General features: G+C 42.3%; 2 protein-coding genes across 2 annotated transcripts in view; one reads left to right on the top strand and one right to left on the bottom strand.

Annotated features, from left to right (window-relative positions):
* The window catches only part of nrxn2b (neurexin 2b), a 769,387-nt gene that overhangs the window by 329,995 nt on the left and 416,128 nt on the right, over positions 1-23,264 (top strand).
* LOC139435767 (general transcription factor II-I repeat domain-containing protein 2B-like) lies at positions 9,530-19,914 on the bottom strand. Its single transcript, XM_071206616.1, has 2 exons — positions 19,764-19,914; positions 9,530-10,497 (listed from the first exon to the last, which is right to left on the bottom strand). Exons 1-2 carry the CDS (start codon positions 19,912-19,914, stop codon positions 9,530-9,532), a joined length of 1,119 nt encoding a protein of 372 aa, XP_071062717.1.

Genomic DNA, 23,264 nt, shown 5'->3' with positions numbered 1-23,264 from the left:
ATTGAAATTCCGTGCGATGCCACATCTAGAGTATTTGCTCTCAAACTTGTTTTTAGTCAGAAACAAGTGTTGACAGCTAATACGACTGCAAGAAAATCACTGAGAGAGAATCTGTGAGATTGAAAAACAAACTCACCGAGGCACAGAAGTCAGGCAGGGGCAGAGGGAGGCAGTGAATTACAGTCTTTAATTAGACCAGGCATAGAGTGCTGTCTATGTGTATCACAAACAGGCCAGGCCTAAAGGGGAAAGTATGAAGGGAAAGTCACTTTCAAGCTCCACTAATATGATGGGGCCCCGGTGGGTCCAAGCAGGGGTAAACGGCTGGCTTTTTTACTTGGCTTATTTTTGTGTGTGTGTTCATCTGAATAAAAACATCTCTCTGTGTTGAGCCTGTTTCAAGGTTGGCTCGAAAAGCTGAAGAAGTCATCACTCTAAAACATGAGGTTAATGTGTGACGTGTTGCCATTATCACCCTGAGCCGCAGCACATCCGCACACACACAGAGCCTCTTGCTAAGCCTGGTGTCATATCAGTCTTGTGTGGCTAAGCAGGCTGTTCAGTGAGTTGTGAAATTGAAATGCAGCCTTGGTTATTAGACAAACAGCCCATCACCCGTACTGCTAGTTCACTGTCAATAGCCACTGTAGCGTCAACTAACAACACAACTAATTTGTTGATTAAGAATAGTTGTGCTTCTTGTGTATGCCTATGTGTGCAACCATGTGAGTGTGTGTTCGTTAAACGGGTGTGTATTGGCAACTGGGGGCCACTAATGAGCCTACAGTACATGACTGTGAAATATAAATCCCATGCAACTACGGTGGCCCTGAAGTGCAAGACACCACAGCATTTCAGAAAACGCCACAGCATTTCACAAAACACTACAGCATTTCACAAAACACTACAGCATTTCACAAAACACTACAGCATTTCAAAAAACACCACAGCATTTCACAAAACACTACAGCATTTCAGAAAACACTACAGCATTTCAGAAAACACTACAGCATTTCAAAAAACACTACAGCATTTCACAAAACACTACAGCATTTCACAAAACACTACAGCATTTCACAAAACACCACAGCATTTCAAAAAACACCACAGCATTTCACAAAACACTACAGCATTTCAGAAAACACTACAGCATTTCAGAAAACACCACAGCATTTCAGAAAACGCCACAGCATTTCACATTGGACGGAAAGGGTATTCCTTTAGGGAGAACACTTCTTGTTTGTGATTGGACAGAGCCAGCCAGAGAAGCACTGCTGTGATTGGTTGTTTTTGCTGCCAGTCAAGAAATTACGCTTGTGATTAGCCCAACACATCAGCTGTTAGCTGTTAGCACACACTCATCATCATCATCATCATCTTTATTTAAAGAGACTCTTGGTCCATTATTACAAAACATACAACACTCAAATACAAACTAAAAAAAGGCAGCCATACCAATGTTTCCACAGAGGTGACTGGTATCGTACAGCACTGAGACACAGATTTGAAAGCAGCATAATGACAGAGTTATGAGAAACATTCAATCGACAGATGAATTTGTACATCAGACCTCTCAAAAGAGCATGGAACGTGTTGACTCGTGCATTACAGAACATGTCACTTGCACTGCACCACCTTGGTTTTCTAAGCAGTATACGCAAACAGTCATTATATGCAACCTGGAGCTTCCGGAGGCTCGCCTTCTTATACTTGACCCACAAGGGGGCAGTATAGAGAGGAGTGCAATACGCTCTAAAGAGGTTCACCTTAACCTTATCTGAACACCAAGAGAATTTTCTAGCCAACATGTTGGCTTGTATATATAAGACACGCCGCTGTCTATACATGTCATCATCATCAGCCATTTCATCTGTGATGATGTGTCCCAGATACTTCGTGTTACAGCAAACAGACAGCACCTGTCCTGACAGATAGAATGTTGGAAAACAAAGGTTCTTATCCCCTTTTGCTCTACAGATCATTACAGCGCTCTTCTTAGCATTGTATTTAACGTCAGATTTGACTCCGTAATCAGAACAAACATTTAGCAACTGTTGAAAACCAGCACTGCTAGGAGAAACAATTGCCAGATCATCGGCATACATAAGATGGTTTACAATCACATTACCAATCACACACCCTGTTTTACAGACACTTAAATCATCTGATAGATCATTCATATAGATATTAAAAAGGCTCGGTGAGAGGAGCCCCCCCTGGCGGACTCCATTACCAACACCAAATGGCGCCGAGACTGCATTCCCCCATTTGATCCGCATGCTCTGGTTGGCATACCAATAAGCCAGGATCCTAATTATACTGTTAGGCACACCTCTTTGTCTCAATTTTAAAAACAGTTTATGATGGTTAACTCGGTCAAAAGCCTTAGAGGCATCAATGAAACCAATCAGAACAGTGGAATTCTGTCTTCTATATGTTTCTACCATTTCCTTCAAAGCATAGATGCATAGCTCAGTACCATGCTTAGCCTTGAAGCCAAACTGGTTATCTGAGGTACATAAATAAGAACATAGTCTATCCAACAAAATTCTTTCCAGGACTTTGGATAACACACTGGCCAGAGCAATTGGTCTATAGTTATCCAAGCTCCCTACCTTGCCCGCTTTGTCCTTAATGACAGGGACCAAGGTAACCGTCAACATGGAGTCTGGCAACACACCATGAGTCATGAGGCCGGTAAAACAAATGGCAAGAAGAACTGCAACCTTCGGGCTTGCCAGTTTAAGGTGCTCTGCAGTGATTCGGTCAGAGCCGCATGCTTTGTTATCAGCTAGCTGTTCAATTGCTCGATAAAACTCTTTAGCTGTGATTCCCACTGTGTCACTTTTCACAACACTACCAACTTTGTAGGGGTCACTTTTAACACAATTAAGTATAGTAGAGTAATGTTGCCTCCACAACTCGGCTATGTTATCGGCTCCAGATACTCCCTCTATGGTACACGGTAATGACGTACTGGCCCTGTTCAGAGCTCTCACCTCCTTCCAGAAGCCAGTCACATCATTATGAAGGAGCTTTTCAGCCATCGAGTCCGCTCTCAATGTTTCTGTGTGTTTGTTGACATAACGAACTGCATATTTATATCTAGCATGTGTACGCTTTTTGAGATCCAGGACAGGCCCCTCTCTGGGCCTTCCTGCCTGGACCCAGGCCCCAAAAGCATTCTTGGCTTCAGCGTATTGATCAGCCACATGTGTATTCCACCCTGGCTTGACGTTGTGTCTCTTCCTAGAGTAGGTACAGCACGGTATACTGGCCTCCCATACAGCTCCCACAATACAATCATACATGTTACAGAGGTCTTCACGGTGAGAGCTTTCATTACAACCCACATCAACACACAGAGTTGCCACTTTGGGTAGATATACATCACTCAATAGGACATCAGTTCTCCCATAGTACAATAGCCTATCCTCATTTGTGAGCTTGGACCAGTCCACTTTAGTGGTACAGGCATGTTTAGCCTCCTGAGACATCTCAGGGAGACTATCACAATCTAGTGACATTATAAAAGGAATGTGATCTGACATTGATGCCTCATACACAATCTCAATTGATCTTACAATGTCATGGGCATTAGCAGTGCTTATGCAATGGTCAAGCCATGAAGTTGTATGCCAGGCCTCGCTTATATATGAATAGCTATCTGTAGGCAGAAGTATTTGGCTTGATAATATAAGATTGTTATCATCACAAAACTGTAGCATATGCTTAGCAAACAAGGACCTTTTGTCTGATATGTCAGCATTCATATCACCCACTACATAAACACTGGAGGAATGATTATCAACAATAAAAGAATGTATAAAAGCAAGTCTGTTCAGGTATTCATCTTCATTATGCTGTGACTCATATGGTGTATATACATTGAGAATGCTAAACTCCTTGTTATTCATTTTGATCTGTACAGCAATACACCAGTCAACTTCAAGCCTGATGACATTAATGACAGCGTCCAGCTTTTTGTGCCACAGGATAGCCACGCCCCCTGCTATCCTTCCTCTCACTATTCCCAGAGATAGGTCCGTAGTGGACTCACCAGCCCCGTGAAAATTGTCATTAAGAGAGTTCAACTTTCCCAAGTCCTGCTTAGGTAAGAACGTTTCTTGCAAGCATAAAATGTCACATTTTTGTAGCAAGTTGTCCACCACTACACGTCGGATCCTATCAGCAGCGCTGTTGCCCAGGCGCAGCCCGCGACAGTTAAATGATCCAACCCGCATAACGTTTAGCTAAGCAGCTCAGCCGTAGCCTCATTCAGTACCCTCGCACCAGCAAAAGGTCTAGCTCTGCTAGCCCCTATCACCTCCGCTTTACGTGGTTCATAGTATCGCCTCACAACTGAGCCTTCAGGCCAGAGTTCTGGGTTAAACATCTCCGCAACTTCATTGCACTCAGCACACACTTTAAACGAGCTATATCTGCTGCTCGCAGTGTCAATACGGTGACAGTTAACATCACGGCCGAGTTGTTCAGTTAGATATTCGGACAGTGTCTCAGCGTCAAGGTCTGGCGAGAATTTGGTAGCAAAAACACTCACCAACTTCGTACGGATCACTTTTATATTCCCTTGTGCAGCAGTGCCAACAATAGGCTTAGGCATCCTCCGTTCAGGTTTCCCAACAAGCTGTCTAGATAAGGCAGACTGGCCCTCGGCCCTATTCCTCCGACCTCGGCCCTGTTTCACAACTTGACTCCATACCTGCGAATTTACCGCAGTTCCTCCAGGGCTCACACAGGCACTCACGGTCCCTGACGCAGCGAGCGGGTCAACACAGTTGGGATGTACATCAGTAGAAGAGCCGGGGGGGCTCGCATCCTTCACCGACACCGCACCATCCTGGCCATCACCCTGAGCGCTCCCACAGGTAATTTCAGCGTCACTTGGTACAGCCAGTCCTCCACCATGACTCGGCTCCAACTGGCGTTCTACGGCAGCAACTCTGCTGTCCATGGTCGCAGCCACAGCACGCAGGTTCTGACCGATATCTGCCTGAACTTCCACTACGTGTCTTAATGCGCAAACCTCGCTGTGCAGTCGCTCCATCTTGCTCAGCAGGTTGGACACATCCAGGTTGTTAAACGTAACCGGCGGCAGCTCATCCAGGTAGTGGGAGACAAAACGGGGGATGTTTTCACCACATTCATTTAGTACTTTTAGACAGCTTTTGATATTGTTTGCATCCTTATGGTTGCCTTTAAAGGTCACACACCGCTGCTTGGTTTCAGGACAGAGTTCAAACAACGTCTTTTTAGAAGTCTCGATCCATTCGGATTCAAAGGTGTTAGAGGCTACAAGGACTATCTCGTCCTGGGTCATAGTTTTAATTTTAACCGCCAGGAAGTTGAGTAACTCATCCTCTACAATAACTAGGCCGTCAACAGTCTTGTATATTGTAGGTTTTAATCGAGGCCGGTGGTTTGAATCAGGAGCTACCGAGCCACGACACACACCATCAGCCATCTTGTATGAAGTTGTTTAGAGCTCACAGCTCCTCATATCTGTTCAGAAACTGTTTCACCGCGGCTGTCAGCTGTGTTTGCTCCTGTCAATGCTGTCATTCAAACAAGAGGCGCTGGAGAGGGGACGGGGCGTATCTCCATGTAAATCCTACAACAAAATGAACATATTTGACCGTGATTTAATTGTAATACACGTTTCAAAGTGATGCCGAAGCAACTACATACTGATAACAGTTAGTAAAAACCATGAATTAACGCTTTGACAAGTCTGCAGACAAGACGGCAGGCGAAAAGCTTTTAAAATGCGTGTTTTCTGAATCGGATTCATCAGGCTAAACTAACCTGTAGCTGCTCCGTCCACACTCACAACAACATCATACAGACATAAATAAAGCAACGACTGTATTCGCCATGACATAGACAGTCTGTGGTTTGTACATGTTTAACTTTTGTCCAGTTTCTGAACAGATATGAGGAGCTGTGAGATCTGAGTGTGTGCTAACGGCTGATGTGTTGGAACCATACCTTGTGGGACCATGGTTGGGACATATTTCGCTGTCGGGTGTTGACCAATCACGAAGCGTCATTTCTTGACTGACAGCAAAAACAACCAATCACAGCAGTGCTTCTCTGGCTGGCTCTGTCCAATCACAAACAAGAAGTGTTCTCCCTAAAGGAATACCCTTTCCGTCCAATGTGAAATGCTGTGGTGTTTTCTGAAATGCTACGGCGTTTTCTGAAATGCTGTGGTGTTTTGTGAAATGCTGTGGTGTTTTCTGATATGCTGTAGTGTTTTGTGAAATGCTGTGGCGTTTTGTGAAATGCTGTAGTGTTTTGTGAAATGCTGTGGTGTTTTCTGATATGCTGTAGTGTTTTGTGAAATGCTGTGGTGTCTTGCACTTCAGGGCCACCGTATGCAACAGTACAAATTAAAACATGACTTCCAGTAGATATATTCCATTTGAATCCATTAACCTGCTGACAGAGATATACAAATATAAAGTACAGTGCACACAGCCTTAAGGTGTTCAGCTCTATGTATATATGTAGTAGTATTATAGGGATGCCAGCGATTATTCGATTATTCGAATATTCGCTACAGTCTCCATAATCGAATATTATCTTTAAAAATCGATTTTATTTATATATATATAATTTTTTTTCTGGCTTAGTTTCAACCAAAATATATATAAAATGTAATATATATATGCCAATAATAGTAATTGTAAATGGTCATTGGTCACACCAACAGTTTGTTTTACTGTAAACTTGGAGGAAGCCTGCGTGCAGAGCAGACTGCTGCTGCAGCACGCTACACACCGACCCCGCTCCCACCCCCCCTCTCCCTCACACGTGCGACTAAAGATGAACAAAGCGGCAGGTAAAAAGAGTTCCTCCTCGTGGAACTACTTCGAACTTACAAGTCCAAAGGAAGTTAAATGCAAGCTCTGCGAAAAGACGTTGGTCTATCACAGCTCAACCTCAACAATGCGTTCGCATTTGAGTGCGAAGCACGCCAAAGAGGTTACAGAGAAAGACGCAGCACAGCCGGCCATTACCAACTTCACTTCAAGGCCATGTCGTTGTGATGACATGCTTGTTTGTTGTTTGTACTGCTAAACATGTTCCAGTAAAGAACGCAACGGAATTCATTTTTTTTTTCTCCTGCGGGGGGGGGGGGGGGTCGAATGATCGATTATTATTTGCCAGGGCTGCCGAATAATCGATTTTGATCATGGTCAGTTTCTGGCAACCCTAAGTAGTAACAGTGGCATGCTCCAGTAAAAAGTGAAATAATACTTTTTGGAGGGAAACATAAAGATCTTTGTGTCTTCTGCAATTTAATAAAGTATCAGAATGGGGGTACAACTATCAAAGTGCATTGGAAAGGAGAACATGAGGTCAAATCTCCATGAACAATTGTAGTATCTAGAACAACTTAGCAGTTTTTGTCCTTTGGCCTTTATCGGCCATAATCCATCATTCCCCAACAATTTCATAACCAATCTGGCTATAAATATATATTTATACAAGTGCAAAACACTTGCACTGAATGGTCACTATAATAAGAACATAGTCATCTACCTCAGATGATGCCAGTGAACAACCAGAGGCAGAGTATTCATCTTGAGGATCGGCGAAATCCCACTGGGCCGGTAACGTTTCAGAGTGATTACTGGTCAAGCTAACCACATATTGAGCCTTGCTGCAGGCTGACCTGAAAGAGCTATATGTGCTTGAATCACCACATACAAACAACACACACTCTATTAAGTGCCGTACCAAGTCTACAGCAATGATGATACACATCACCCTGTATTCACATTTTGAAAATGGGTATTCTTGCAAAATTAGGCAGGGGCAGGTCAGACAATATTGATTTAAAGACACTGGAGAAGAAACATTTCTTAAAAGAAGGGTATTGTTTACCCATGCTTGTCATAATTCTTAATCAAGTGGTTTTATATAATAGCAGTTTACATAATATGCATTTGGAAGTAAGAATCCCCTGCAGTGGAGGTCTCCCCTCTAGACACACACACACACACACACACACACACACACACACACACACACACACACACACACACACACACACACACACACACACACACTCAATCATTCACAGGGTTCCCACGGTACCTGGAAAACATGGAAAACATGGAATTAATTTTTTCATTTTCCTGGTATGGAGAAGTCATGGAAACTGAGCAAAAGTGAACACTTGCATGGAAATAGAAACAGTTGTCCTGGAAATTGTTATTGGATGAGGTGTAAAATAGTAATAAAATGAAACTATTGAGCACAGAATTAAGATGAGTTTATAAAAACACTTTACATGTGAACAGCTTTTACTGTAGATAGAAATGGATGATCCCATGTTGTAGAGCAGGGGTGTCAAACTCATTTTCACCGAGGGCCACATCAGCATAATCGTTGTCCTCAAAGGGCCAGATGTAACTTATAAATGTAACTAAATGCAATGTAACTAAATGTAATGTAAAATAAATGTAACTACTCCTTAATGTTAAATAACTCTGAATTTATTACTTATTCAAGTTACAAATATTACATATATATATTTGCATAGATGTAAAAATATCTTTGCTTGTTGCTTTGTTATTATAACAAATCCTTTTAATTTGTCAGGTTATGAAACCCACATTACTCCATCAATCAACGATCAAACTATCCAAGTTAATAAAGAAAAATAACATCAAACAGAAGTTATGACATTAACTTTGTTCAAAACTTGAAATAACAAATAACTGTAAAACCAACAATTGTGAGCTGCTAAGAACATGTGTGACAGATGTAGCATTTTACAAAAACAAATGGCTGCACACAGCCTTGCAGGGGGCATACATCCAACTAATGAGAGATGGTTTGATTACAGTAAACATTTGTCTGCATAAACACATAAAACCTGCAAACACTAAATACATTTCTACACATATAAAGTAGTATATGTAATAAACTCACAATAAGGGTTGTCTCAGTCCACAACTATATTGGTCAAGTTTTTAGGTTAGTTTTTGATGAGGAGATGCTGCCTGTCCTTGAACACACCATGTGGATCCCCTCTCCACCATCCTCATCCAACGATCATGTTCTGAAAATAACAAACACAAAACAAAATGCAAGCACAATCATTACATTGCACATAGTTTAACTATTCTTCTTCTTGGTTGAATTATATTTTATTAGGTTTTTAAAAATGCTTACCAATGTGTTTTCTGACCAGATGTCTGACACCGTTTTTCCATGGCCAGTGTGTCAATGTCTGGTTTTAGGTCCTGTGCTGTAGCAATCCGTAGAACAGCGTGGAGGTTGCCGTCAGTGATGCGTGATCTGTGCTTGTTTTTGTTTAGATTCATTATTGAAAACATCTGTTCGCACAGATAGGTGCTCCCAAACATAGACAGAACACGGGCAGCATGAAGTCGAAGCTGTGGCATGGAAGCAGGGGGCAGTAGACGGTAAAAGTCCTGGATTGTAGCATCCTGGAACTTTGCTCTCAGGCCACTATCGCTTTGAAGCTCTATTAACTCCATCTGAAGGTGTTGGGTGCAGTGCACATGTCGGTGGTGAAAGGACTAGCAAAGATGGCAAATCCAGAGTGCTGTGCTCTGAAGTCAGAGAAGCGCCGATCAAACTCATTCATCAACAGGCTCAGTTTGGTAGCTAACTGAGCACATGAGAAAGTACCGGGACATGAGGCTGAGATGCTCTGACAAACAGGAAAGTGGGCAAGATTGTCCTGTTTCACTTGGCACATCCATAGGTCAAGTTTACGCTGGAAAGCCGTGATCGTGTCGGACATCTGCGTGATGACTTGTTTGCGTCCCTGCAGCTTCTGATTCAGTTGGGCGAGATGCTCGGTTATGTCACACAACATAGCAAAGTCACACAGCCAGTTTGGATCTGACAGTTCAGACAAGGGTTTTCCCTTACTCTGCATGAAAAGAGCAATGTCTTCCATAAGCTCAAAAAATCGTTTGAGGACTTTGCTCCTACTCAGCCACCTTACTTCTGTATGGTACGGCACGTCTCCGTGCTCCGAGCCCATCTCCTGCAAGAACAGCTGGAACTGACGATGATTCAGGCCACGCGCCCGAATGAAGTTCACTGTCTTCATGACCGTGGTCACTATATTATCCATCCCCAGCACCTTCCCGCACAAAGCTTCTTGATGGATAATACAATGATACGTTATCAGAGGCGTGTGACAGTTACATTCTTGCATTTTCTCCTTCATTAGTCCAACCAAGCCCACTTTTCTTCCACACATTGCAGGTGCACCGTCTGTAGTTAATCCCACCAAGTTTTCCCAGGGCAATGCGTTTTTAATGACTGACTTCTCCACCGCATCAAAAATGTCCCGTCCCGTTGTGGTCCCATGCATGGCAGCCACATCCAACAGCTCCTCAGTGACAGAGAGGTCCGACTTCACGCCTCTAATAAAAATAGATAGCTGCGCTGTATCCGTGTTGTCTGTGCTTTCATCAACAGCTAATGAAAAAAGCTATGTAGCTGCGTGTCTCTTCGGCCAGCTGTGTTGCCAGGTTTCCTGCTAGTTCCTTAACTCGGTCCGCGATAGTGTTTCTTGATAAACTGACATTTTTAAAAGTCTGTATCTGGTCGGGACACACCTGCTCACAGACCTTCAGCATGCACTGCTTCAAAAACGTTCCCTCTGAAAAAGACTTTGAAGCGCGTGCGATTTCTTCAGCCACAACAAAGCTAGCTTTCACTGCCGCATTGTTTTTGGTTCTGGCTTTCGCGAACACATTCTGCTGCGATCGCAGTTTGCCTTTTAATTCTTGGGCAATTTGTTGTTTTTCTTGATGGCTGATTTTGGCATACTTAGCTCCGTGTTTGGTCTCAAAATGCCGACGTAGATTGTACTCTTTGACAACCGCCACCGCCTCATAACACAAAAGACATACCGGTTTTTCTCCTTGAAGCACAAACATGTATTCACTTTCCCATCTTTCTTGAAACAGCCTTCCATCTGCATCAATTTTTCTCTTCCTTGACATTTTGGGATCATTATTTGTATTTCTCAATTCCACTTGTTGGTTAAATCGCATCGATGTGGAAACACTGCAGTCTAGTGGCGGGATGCCGTCACTTCGCGGGTAACATAATCAGCATGTATTGTGGGAAATGTAGTTTTTGGTCACTGCACGCATTTGACTTGTTTATTTGTATACAATCAAACCTTTTAAGCTCTCGCGGGCCACATGAAATGACGTGGCGGGCCACATTTGGCCCGCGGGCCTTGAGTTTGACACGTCTGTTGTAGAGCATGCTCTTGGCATCCTATATGGTATATTGGATGTTGGAATTTGATGTAGGCAACTTGGTGATATGGACTTTAAAAGTATAGTTTCGGATTGGTGGACTTCAGGAATAATAACGTTACTCGCGATCTCAATAGAAGGGTCAAATACATGCATTTCCCAGCCAACACGGGAGCCTTGACATCTACAGTGATAAACTTGGCTTTATCAACGTTAGTTAGTAAGCAGTGCAATCTTGCTAACTAGCTAGCAGTTTGAGTTTGTTTTGAATTTGGATTTGTTAATGATGGTTAGCAAGCACATGGAGTGCAATCTTGCTAGCCAACATTCAGTTTGCTAACTAACTAGCTAGTGTTGGCTAGCTTGCATTGCTAGCTAACTACCAATACATTTTCACATTAGGCTATGACATTACTTCTATACTAGTTGACATGAATAGTCTAGTCTTGATACATTTTGTAACATTCATTCTTATATCTACTTTTAGCTATTTTGTGATTTTTCGTTTTTTTCTTAAAAAAAATTATACTAGTAAATAGGGAACATTTGGGGTGAGACATTTTTGAAAATGCATTGATCATGCCTAGACTGATTATATACATCTATACTGTTAAGCTAGCTTACTAGTGGGGGTTGCTTGTACTGAGGAACCACAGGGGGGGAACCAGCCTTATGTTTTCCCTTTTAGGTTCATAGTAAGAACTCATAATCTCAATGTGTGATGCATTACGGGAGTGAGTGACAATGGACACGCGGGCAGCTTCAAGTCACATTGGAAAGATGACTCTCAATACAAGGACTGGATTGGAGAGGGTACCAGGAGGAGATGTCCCAAGGCTTATTGCAAGTTTGCCGCAAGTCATTTGACATCAGCAATATGGGAGTCACTTCCCTCAAGAGCCATTCAAAAGGACAACCCACACCAAGTTAGCTGGACAGCTAAATAATGAAAGAAGAATGACAGATTTTCTTTACTACAAAAACAAGGAGAGGGAAGAAGCGGCCCAACAAGCCAAGGATATCGAAAGTGACAGTCAGGTGCCCAGTACCAGCAGTGAACAGCCTACGGAAAAAGGCTCTGGAGCAAACTTTTTTTTCAAGCCAAGCTGTATTTGAAAGCAGAGATTCGCTGGGTCATGAAGATGGTCAGGTCACACTTCACAGCTTCAGGGGCCTATAGATCATCACTTAATATGGTACCTGGAAAATCAGGAGGTAGCATGGAAAAAATGTTCATGGCAAGCGTGGGAACCCTGATTCAGAAGCAACAGCTGTCAGACCAACAACAGCTGTGCATTATGTCTCCCTGATTGAATCAATGTATTCCAAACGGTTTCATTTGACTTTTTTTAAATCAACAATCAACGCATACCATGTTGTGTTTAGTATAAGACATTCCTCATAAGAGAACATTATCTTGGGAGCCCATCATATACTTTTAGGAATGGTCTCATCACTTAACACAAGATGATCTGTAAGTCAAAAAGTCTTGACACTGGCACCACGCACATCGTTTGTATTTTACAGTGCTATCCTTGCCTCTTCGTCATATTGATAACGCGTGACCTAAAACACGTTCTGCCTGGGGAACATGTTTTTTTACTGCTGCATTCTGTATATCCATGTTCCTCCCACAACACCTTCACACCTGTAAATAAAATGCACATGCGTGTCTATAGAGCTGAACAAATGATGTGTGTGAGTTAAATGAATGGCAAAGTCAGTTGTCAGTGATCCTCTAAAAGGAACATGCTATTTTCATTCGGCAGCTGGCCTGTAAAAGAACGACTTGCCTCCAAATGGCTCTCATTGAAGCTCAAAGGAACGGCAAGTGTGAAGTGAGTAAAGTAGAAGTATAGTCTTTTAATATTCCTCGTTAAATGTTGACATTTTGGGAATCGAACCACCTGTCTTGAAATAACTCATCCTGATTGTGGTCACCTCTCTTTAAAAGGAAGCCTTTGTTTATATTGATTCTGGAAACTGATAGTTGTAATTACACCCTACGCAGAACCTTAATTGTTCTGTTATTTTCTTGTTGCTGTTAATTATACATGAACTTCTAAGATGTTGATTTTCATGAGCCATTTCATCTATACACCTAACATTTTCCAGAAATGTTATCGACATGTACTATGATCTAATACTTAGAGGTAGTTAGCTCAACAGCTCAGAGCTTATTTGTCTCATGTAAGAAGCCTCCAGAGAAAGGTTAGCATTTAGCTAAACATTTACCAGGACATCTGCAAATTAAATCCTATATCATTTATTACGGCTTCTCCAAGTCTGATTTGTCATTCTCTTTGAAATATCATTGGAAATCTTGGACAGGTAAAGGTCATTTAAAAAGTTGTCAACCAGTTTTAGCTTCACTTTCCATTAGCATGTTATATTTCATTACCCCTTACACTCGATGGCTCACTCCTGCATTCATTATTATTACTTACAGGTTTTGCTTCATTTGGATTCTATTGGAATCACAGACAAAACATAAAGAAACATTGTGTTTACCAGTTTAAAGGTTGTCATGTAAACAGTGCCAAATTCTATTGCCTTGCCTCTTTTTAACATCCAGCTATACAGCTACTCTAAGGGCACTTACACTGTTTTTGGACATCGGGTCTATGAGGTCAAACTCTTTGAGCAACAAGTTTAGCTCATTAAAAGTGCCTTATTAGTGGATCCGCATGCTGGCTCTCTCAACATTGACATTTCCTGTTATTTTCATGACTTACTTTCTCTTATAAGTGATACTCCTACCGCGTTAGTCAGTGTTTGTTTGTTGGAATGCTCCACAATGTTGTGGGTGGGATCAAAACCTTTGTCTCAATAAGTAAGCATCACTCTAAAGTAACCAGAGTTTGTTTGTCTGAGATGATGTATTTCTTGTTTTAAACTCAGTGCTGCAACACTTGTTGGCGTGAATGTGGTAATGTGCACACAAACACAGTAGACACTGAACTGCTACATGGACTCTACTCTGCAGCCAGAGGTTACATTAGCATTTTACATAAGGCATTTTACTGGATAGTTTTTGGCCAACAAACAAAAATCCACATAAAAATCATCAGGCATCCCTCCAAACAAACACCTCATTGTTTTTCATTGTCTCTCTGCTTTATTGGCAGTGGAACTTAATACATCGTGTAGATGTGTGCATTCAATTAAATCTAATGTAGGTTTCTCTTTCGACTGTCAGTGTACATTAACTATAATCTGCCTATGTTGGTTATATTGCCGCGGTGACTTGGTTTGCAAATATGCAAATGGTTTTTATGTCAACCCTGATAATTTTCACTACAGTTCAATATAGAGTTAATGGAGCCAAGTCTGGCCAATGCTCTGTGGAGCCATAGCCAGATAAATCCATACCTCTGTATTTCATGTTAATTGAGGTAGGAGATGTGGACATTAGCCTGTTCATTGTAGCAGAGAATAGCCCCACCATGTATGTGATATACTGTAGGAAGTATTCAGTTAATTTAGTCGTATTTCTTGTTTAGAACATTGGACCTGTGGTAAATAATGACCTCGACTGCAACAGCCAGGGAATTAAATGGTCACCAAATGGTCACCTGCCGCCATTGCAGTTTGCCCTACAATAAAAGAAAACGTTTTAAAAAAGCAATGCCTGAGAATAGAAAAACCGATTAAAGCTATTTCATATATTCCATATTTATTTGACTAGTGTTACAAATTATGAAACTTTCTATATACCTTTCAGAAGAGGCTCGTGAACTTTATTAGTTGATAAAACTTAATTCAGGTGCCTACATAGTTCCATCAATAACAAAATAATATATGTTTTTTTAACTTGTTTTACTGTGCTAATTCTTAAAAGTACGTTTATATAATAAACTATTCTGTTCACTTTGCCCTCCTCAACGGCAATCTTTGAAGATCATACCTCAGAAATGAGTCTAATGTTACTAACAATGGCACTTGTAATGGGATACATTCGATTATGTAGGTGAGTGCAAAGTGATGATGGGAGGATGTGAAGGGCATTGTTCTGGCTCAGGTTAAATGGGTCTATTATGTACTTCACCCTGTGTTGCAGACCTTAGAGCAGGCCTATTTAACTAGCGGCCCACGGGCCGAATCAGGCCTTTCAGAACTTTTTTTCAGGCCCACAAGAGGTTGCCTGCAAATCGAAATGGCATGTGTAATAGCATAAATAAAACTAATGTCTGATCACACTATATCCAACGAATGCGGCGGAAAACGCTGGTTTTTCCATTAATTTGAATTATTTTTGAATCCGTTATTCAGCTCATTAAAAAAAAAAACACACTGTGTCCGCACTTGTCATTGGCTCAGTCAAACTCACGTTACACACTAGGTTCGCGGGCCACAGAGAAAGTACTTAACAACAGCTTCAAGATGTCTCTCTCCAAGCCCAAGAAACGTAAAGTTGATTCAGAAAATCGCCAATTCCAGAATGAATGGACTGACAAATATGTATTTACTTTGCCAGCCGCCAAAAGTATAAACCGGTGTGTTTTATTGTGCAACGAAAGTATATCCGTGATGAAAGAAAAGTAATACAACGGTAAAGCGACACTACAACTCAAATCACGGCTCGTTTTCTGCAGTTTCCCGTGGGCTCAGAGGAACGGAGAAGGGAAAGTACAGGGACTGCTAGCAGCATTTGAACAGAGTCAAGTGGCTTTTAGTCGCGTTTGCACGGAACCAGATGAGAGCTACGATAGCATCCCTGTGAGGTAGCTTGGACACGAGCCAGACAGAAGAGGCCTTTACCGACGCAGAGACCGTTTAAAGAGTGCATGCTTGCTGTCATCGATGAAGTGGTTATCGACCAAAAAGTAAAGACGCGTCACTTCAGCCATTAAAAAAAAGTACCTCTCAGATACAAAACACTTCGCAGAGTGGAATTAGTTGATAGCGTCACTTCAGCCATTAAAAAAGTACCCTCTCTCAGACACAACAACACTTCGCAGAGTGGAACTACTTGCAAAGGATGTGTCGGGGAAGCTTTGGAAAACCTTCGAAAAGCAGAGTTTATATCAATCGCTGTGGACGAATCAACTGACTGTACTGACATGGCCCAGTTGTGCATCTATGTGAGGTTTTTCGATGGAGTTCGCTTTAGGGAAGAACTTCTGGGGCTTATTCCGTTGGAGGGACACAAAAAGATATCAAAAGATAGTCTCGTTTTTTTAACGAACGTCAACTGGATTTAAAAAGTGTGCCTGTCGGTCACTGATGGCGCTCCAGCTATGATCGGCAGAGTGCAGGGGCTGGTGGCGCGTCTATCTGCCATAGCCCCACGCAGGCAGTATTTACACTGTATTATTCTACAATCTGTGTTGTGTGCAAAGCTCAGTGGTGATTTGAAAAACACCACGGACACTGTCATGAACATTGTGAATTTCATTCGCTCAACCTCCAGCCTACAACACCGCCTGTTCCGTCAGCTGCTTGCTGACACGTTTGCTGAACACACGGACTTAGTCGTCCATAACGATGTCCGATGGCTCAGCAAAGGAAAGGTCCTGGATCGTTTCTGTGAACTCCGCCAGGAGATTGTGTCTTTACTTCGCACGAGTAAGCACAAACGAGCTACAAACGAGCTACAAACCTCTTGGAGCGCATGTTATATGAACAGTTTATGGCAGATGTTTACTTTCTGTGTGACATTTTTGGACACTTGAACACTTTGAAGTGCGAACTGCAGGGTCGCGAAAAGTCTATCGCTGATTTGGTTGAAAAACTTTGTGCCTTCAAGACAAAGCTAACGATCTTCAAAACAGACCTAATGACGACAAAACTGTTGCACTTCCCAAAACTCTGTGCATTTATGACCACATCACCTGGAGCAAACATAACACCAGTCATGACAGACTTCATGACAACATTGACTGATAACTTTACTCACAGATTCCAGGGCTTCAGCATTCCAATTGAGGTATTGCAGTTTGCTCGTGACCCGTCTTCCATCAAGCCTGATGCAGACTTCTGTGTAAAAGTAAAAGAGGTAATATCTTGCATTGATGAGAGCCTCTTTCAGATGGAGCTGGTTGATGTGCAGTCTTCCTTTGCTTTAAAACAGCTCCTGCAGTCTGAGGGTGGAGTGGACTTTTGGTCTAACCATGTTAGCCAGTATCAGTACCCTACAATGAGGAAGGTCGCCTTGCTTATACTGACACTGTTTGGATCTACCTATACTTGTGAGTCTAGCTTTTCTCATATGAATGCCATCAAAACAAGGGCACGTTGCTCCATGACCAATGAGAAGTTGCATGAGTGTCTCAAGATTGCTCGTACCACTTATGAGCCAAACTATGCTGAAATAGCTAAATCAAGGCAGTGTAATTTCGCTCACTGACTCAAACAGGCTAAACATGACAGAAGTCTGATGCATGGTATGTATGCAGATCTGTTTTTATGGTCATTCATTTTATGGTCATTCAAACACACCTACTTACTGTTTCGAAAAATGTAAAAAAAATTCCAGGATATGAATGTTATTGTGAGTCTGATGGCTATTGTTTTACTATGTTCTATTTCCATTTAGTATTACATTTTATGGACTTGTGTTGTCTTCAATGCACCTTATGTATGGTTGGAAGTGTTGAGGATATTATACACAGGGCTACTCACGGCCCGTCTACACTACAGCGTCGACAGCGTTGACAGCGTCGACAGCGTCGACAGCTCCAATCTGCCCATTCACTTTCAATGGGGTGACGTCACGTAGCCTCGCTTTTTCGCCGAACTGAATTGTGGGTAGCAGAGCGGTCCGTCTCAGGCGTCTCCGGCGACAGAAGTTGAACAATGTTCAACTTCTGACGCCGGAGACGCCGGAGTAGCCAGCGCCAGCCAATCAAATCCCGTTTCCCAAAATCTGACAGCTGAAGCCGTAGCCAATCAAACCGCGTCTAAGCTGGGAGAGATATCCCGCCGTTCATTGCTATATTTAAAAAAAAGTCGGAGGAGAAACTAACTATCGCCGTAGCAAATCACCCGGTTTTGTATGACCAGACCCTCTTCACCTACCGGAGGAACCAGGCATGGAGGGAGGTGGCAGAGACAGTGGGTTAAACTGGTAGGTTTTCGCCTGTTTGGGGAGTTTATATATATATTGCTCCCATACAATCCCCGGGGTTTTTTGCTTTGTATGTCGGGGGCGGGAGATTCATGTGATTGGTTGTTGGCCGTGTTGCTTGAATAAAATCCCCAAGCTCCAGACATGCCCAGCTCCAAGCTATTATTGAAGCTGTAGTGTGGACGTTACTGTTAATGTGATGAATACTGTTTTATTATATTCATCTTGTTTTGTACATTAGTGGACATGGAACTGTTGGGGGAAGAACCTCATGTCTCCTTAGTTTTAAAGATGCAACATGTTGCACTTTTGTGTCAAGCCTTGTAACCGAAGCTTTCCTACTTTTTTATGGACTGGTTGCTTTCTGTAATGATTTATGTTGATACAATTAAAGTTAAAAAAGGGATGCACTTGACTAGTTAATTGAATGTATTATCTATTAACATTACTGTAAGCAAGAGTTATTTGTAGTGATTCCTTGACAAAGTCTTGTGTGGCCCACATACCCCCTGTAATTTTCCTATTTGGCCCACTTGCTAATGAAGTTGAATAGCCCTGCCTTAAAGGCTCGTCTCAATTGAATATTTCACCTCCTCCTTTCCCTCACTCGCGTCCCTTCCTGGCATCTTAGCTCCGCCTCCGTAAGATGCGAGCGAGACATACGGGGAGGAGACGCGAGGACAGAGGAGTCCTCAGGTATTAATTGGGACGTCCTCGTTCTCTCCAGCGTCACTCTTAACCCTTCTCTTGCGTTAGGTCTTACCCCCCATCCCATGCTATTTTCGGTCAAAATTGACCGGTGTGTTTTGCACAGTGATATCTTTGGAACCCCTTATCCAATTTTGATGGTTGACATCTCATGTGAACAGTCTAAGCAAGTAGAATCAAGGGATGACAGACAGACTGACACCAGGGGTGAATTTCATATTCTTTTTGGCAGTAAGTTCAAAGATAGTGCTCATTTTACATTACTGTATATTATAAAAATGCTTGCCATGTAGGCTGTGTTTACTGGAGATGGAAATGCTTTAGTTAGTGTTATAGCTGAGATTATTCCCGTTCCAATGATGTATGGGATGTATTCATTTGATACAAGCAAGTCAGTGTTTCATGTCATGGACCGGACCCACCGGTGGGCCCATCAAGTTCAGCATTCACTGCACTCACTGTGATGAATATAAAATAAGACACTGATACTGTTTTCCTCAATGAACATTTATTGAAAGAGAAATATACCATATCAGAACGTGTGTGTGTGTGTGTGTGTGTGTGTGTGTGTGTGTGTGTGTGTGTGTGTGTGTGTGTGTGTGTGTGTGTGTGTGTGTGTGTGTGTGTGTGTGTGTGTGTGTGTGTGTGTGTGTGTGTGTGTGTGTGTGTGTGCTCATGTGTGTGTGTGTGCTCACATGTGTTCACGCACATAGTTGGCAATGCAACATTGTGGAATGTCACCTCAGGCTCCTCTCCCTCAGGGGCCTCTATCTCAGGGGCCTCTCCCTCAGGGGCCTCTTCCTGGTCTGTTGTAGGCTCATAGTCTGGATCGCTGTTGTCTTCCATTTCTGAGACATCTTCCTCTATCTCCTCTTCCTCTGGTTCAATCTCCTCTTCATCTGGTTAAAAAATGTGTCCAGAGCCCCTCGCACAGAAAATCGCCTAATCGGTCGCCTGCTCATTGTGTCAATGAGTCAAATGTGAGCAAGGCACACATATCACTGCTTGAGAGCCAGTAAGGGAGGGCCATTAGCACGAGAAAGTGAGAGGTTTGTGTTTCTCGAGGGGCACAGAGCTCGCACCTGTGAGAAGGTATGATACATTGTATCATACAGCGCGAGAAAGGGAGAGGTGTGTGTGTGTGTGTGTGTGTGTGTGTGTGTGTGTGTGTGTGTGTGTGTGTGTGTATGTGTGTGTGTGTGTGTGGTGTGTGTGTGTGTGTGTGTGTGTGTGTGTGTGTGTGTGTGTGTGTGTGTGTGTGTGTGTGTGTGTGTGTGTGTGTGTGTGTGTGTGTGTGTGTGTGTGTAGATATTTTCCATCTGCAGGATGAACATAATACACTCAAACCCATTCATTTTCTATGACCGAAAACGTCAAGGGTGTTTCACTGTTGAATAAATCACTCAAAATGCAATGCAAGTGGTGATCATCAAGTGTGTGTTCAGAGGCCTAGAGTGGAGGACAACATAAGGTATTGAGGCAATTGGATGAAAAACACAATATTTATGATTAAAATAAAAGTCATTCGGTCACTTTTGACCCGAAACGCAAGAGAAGGGTTACATGACGTCTGTTAATGATGACGTGCACAGCTGTATCCCCTCTCATCGAGCTTAACTGAATAACCCCTTAGAACCAGCCCTTGTGTTTGTAAATATTTATTTAAATGAATTAAGGGTTAGGATTAGGTTAGGTTATTGAGACGAGCCGCTTGTTCCTTGTTGGCTCGTCATTTAGAAGCACACACACCTATGTCCTTGTTAGTTTACTTGACATTTTCTTTCTGTTCCTGTTGAGCCCGGAGACTGAGCAGTCCTTCACTGTAAGTATAGTCACCTGCCAGAAAGCCACAGTAAGAAATAATAGAAATGACTGAAATGAACAAGAAGTAATGAGGAGCTAATCAGAGAAAGACATAACGAGAGGAGTATTAAGTCACGAGCCTGCTGCCATGGTGTCTGATATTGCGGTTACAAAATAAATTGTTTCCAAGGCGACAGACAATTAATGACAACCATTATATCCATATTATAACCTCTACCACCCAAATTATTCTGGAAACACCAGTTAGAGAAATGGGGTATTAGAAATGGAGGATACTCACAAGCATCCCATGTAAAGTCCCAACTTACATTACCTACAATACCAGTCTACTAAAGAAGAATAGATTAATGTGCACATCACGCTTCACTCTGTTCTTACCAGCTCTGTGGAACCATTTTCTTTTTACCACCTGCACACTCCTTCAACGACCTTCCAATGCTGTCAATCAAAGCTACGACATGGGGGATTAAATGAAATCGAACCATGCACTCTTAAAATGTGACCTGCGGCTACATTTAAATGTGGAGGAGCAAAAATAATCTAATCAAGTGTACTTATGCCAAGGGCTCTTAATATGCATGTCCTCCGCCTGCACACTTAGTCATGGGTTAGAAAAGTCTATGGACACCTTGTAGACATACATTTGAGCGGGTAATTATAATAAATTGTAATTATACTGGCAAATTCTACAATGCAATCATAAAGATTAGCTGATATAATCAATAAGCTTAATTGAGGTATATCAAAATGTGGTTCAGATAAGCTAATCTTAACATATATTTAACTTGATCTAACTACCACCTCTTTTTTCGACTTATTTTATGTGCAACTATGATACTTTTGTTTGGTTCCAAAGCTTTCGTCCCACCAACTGCTTTAAGGCTCACGAGGTAAAAAGAAGGCAAGAGAGATGTTCTCATACATTACCTCAATGTGGACACCTCATTTGATATTGACAATGCCTTGGAAGAAAAAGAAACACTGAATGTCGTGATGGATAGCTCCTTCACCAAGCACCTCTTTAGTTTGCCTCCACCAAAATGAGCTAGGTAAATTATTGCTACTTCATTACAGTGTTGCAATCGGTCTACAGATCGATTCATACAGTAATGACCAGCTGTGCTTAGAGAGGAGAGCTGAGAGGATTGGTGATGGGATCAATGCTCCTTTATTTCAGCAGTGGGTCTACAAGGGTTAGATCTATAGATAAATCCGACATGTATCCATACATGTAATTGGATAGTCTCAAAGGGCAGGTCACGGCTGGAGAATGTATAGGGACAAATATACTTTAAAGGAATGGTCCACTCATTAGATAATTAATCAAAACTTCAGTATTTAGTGAAACATTATGTTTAAACCATACCCTGAAGAAATCAGCGATATTCCCCGGTAAATAATGATTTTATAGCTCTTTTTTATCAAGACCTGTATATTCCGTCTGGCCGCTGCCATTTTTGCCATTTTCAGTAGTCACGTGATGGTCGTGACGTCATCCATGCGTTCACTTTGTCAACACACGGAAACATGGTGGAGTATTTGAGTTCGGACTCGTCAGCAGAGGAACAAGTTTTGACCAATGTGAAGAGATTGGATGGGGGAATTCAGCCATACATATTAGTATGACAATACGACACCCTCTGTCCTTAGACCCTCACATCGTACAAGGAAAAACTTCCAAAGAAAACCCACAGTTTAAAGGGAACATGGGAGAAACCTCAGGGAGAGCAACAGAGGAGGGATCCCTCTCCCAGGACGGACAGACGTGCAATAGATGCCGTGTGTAAATTGAAAAGATAATACATTTGCAACGTAGTCCAAATGTTTGGAAATGCATGTGTGTATAATAGGAAGATGATATAATATACTATATGTATGCATGTAGTACCACCCTTGCTAGCGATTCCCTCTCTAGTTTAGCATACTCAGCTTCGTTGTCCCTGGCCATAGAATCACGATTTTATGGGGCCGGAAAAAACTGGGGGAAAATACACACTAGTCGGTACTACGCTATATGGAAAGGCCACCAAAAACTGGCCTGGCCTGGACGCTAAATGACGTTAAAACGGGGCTAGCCGCTGCAATGGAAATGCGCTATAACATACCTTATTCTTACTCCGAGCACTACTTCTGCTCCTCCGTCGCTTCACACTTGCAGAGGGCGATTTCTCAACTGGCCGAACTGGTGTCCTGGTCGGTGATGACACCAGAAAGACCGATGGTACTGCATCTCCATTAAGTAATGGTTGTTCCATAAATCCCATGTTATGTTTGATCATACTCTCAGAGTAGTCGTCCGGAAATTTGAAATGTTCGCTGCATACATGAGCCTGTAAATCTCTCGGTTCGGGCCGGCCACATTTCGCTAGCCA

Source organism: Pseudochaenichthys georgianus, chromosome 18 (assembly GCF_902827115.2).
Source record: "Pseudochaenichthys georgianus chromosome 18, fPseGeo1.2, whole genome shotgun sequence".
Classification (NCBI taxonomy): domain Eukaryota; kingdom Metazoa; phylum Chordata; class Actinopteri; order Perciformes; family Channichthyidae; genus Pseudochaenichthys; species Pseudochaenichthys georgianus.
The sequence above is the reverse complement of the archived record's forward strand: the minus strand, read 5'-3'. Positions and strand labels throughout refer to the sequence as shown.

Bases quoted from the DNA above. Each gene is read 5' to 3' on its own strand.
- LOC139435767 (XM_071206616.1), bottom strand. From the start codon at position 19,914: ATGGAAGACAACAGCGATCCAGACTATGAGCCTACAACAGACCAGGAA. The intron at 10,498-19,763 runs GTGAGCACACAC...TTTTTTCATTAG, and splicing joins AACTATGTGCGTGAACACAT to CTGTTGATGAAAGCACAGAC.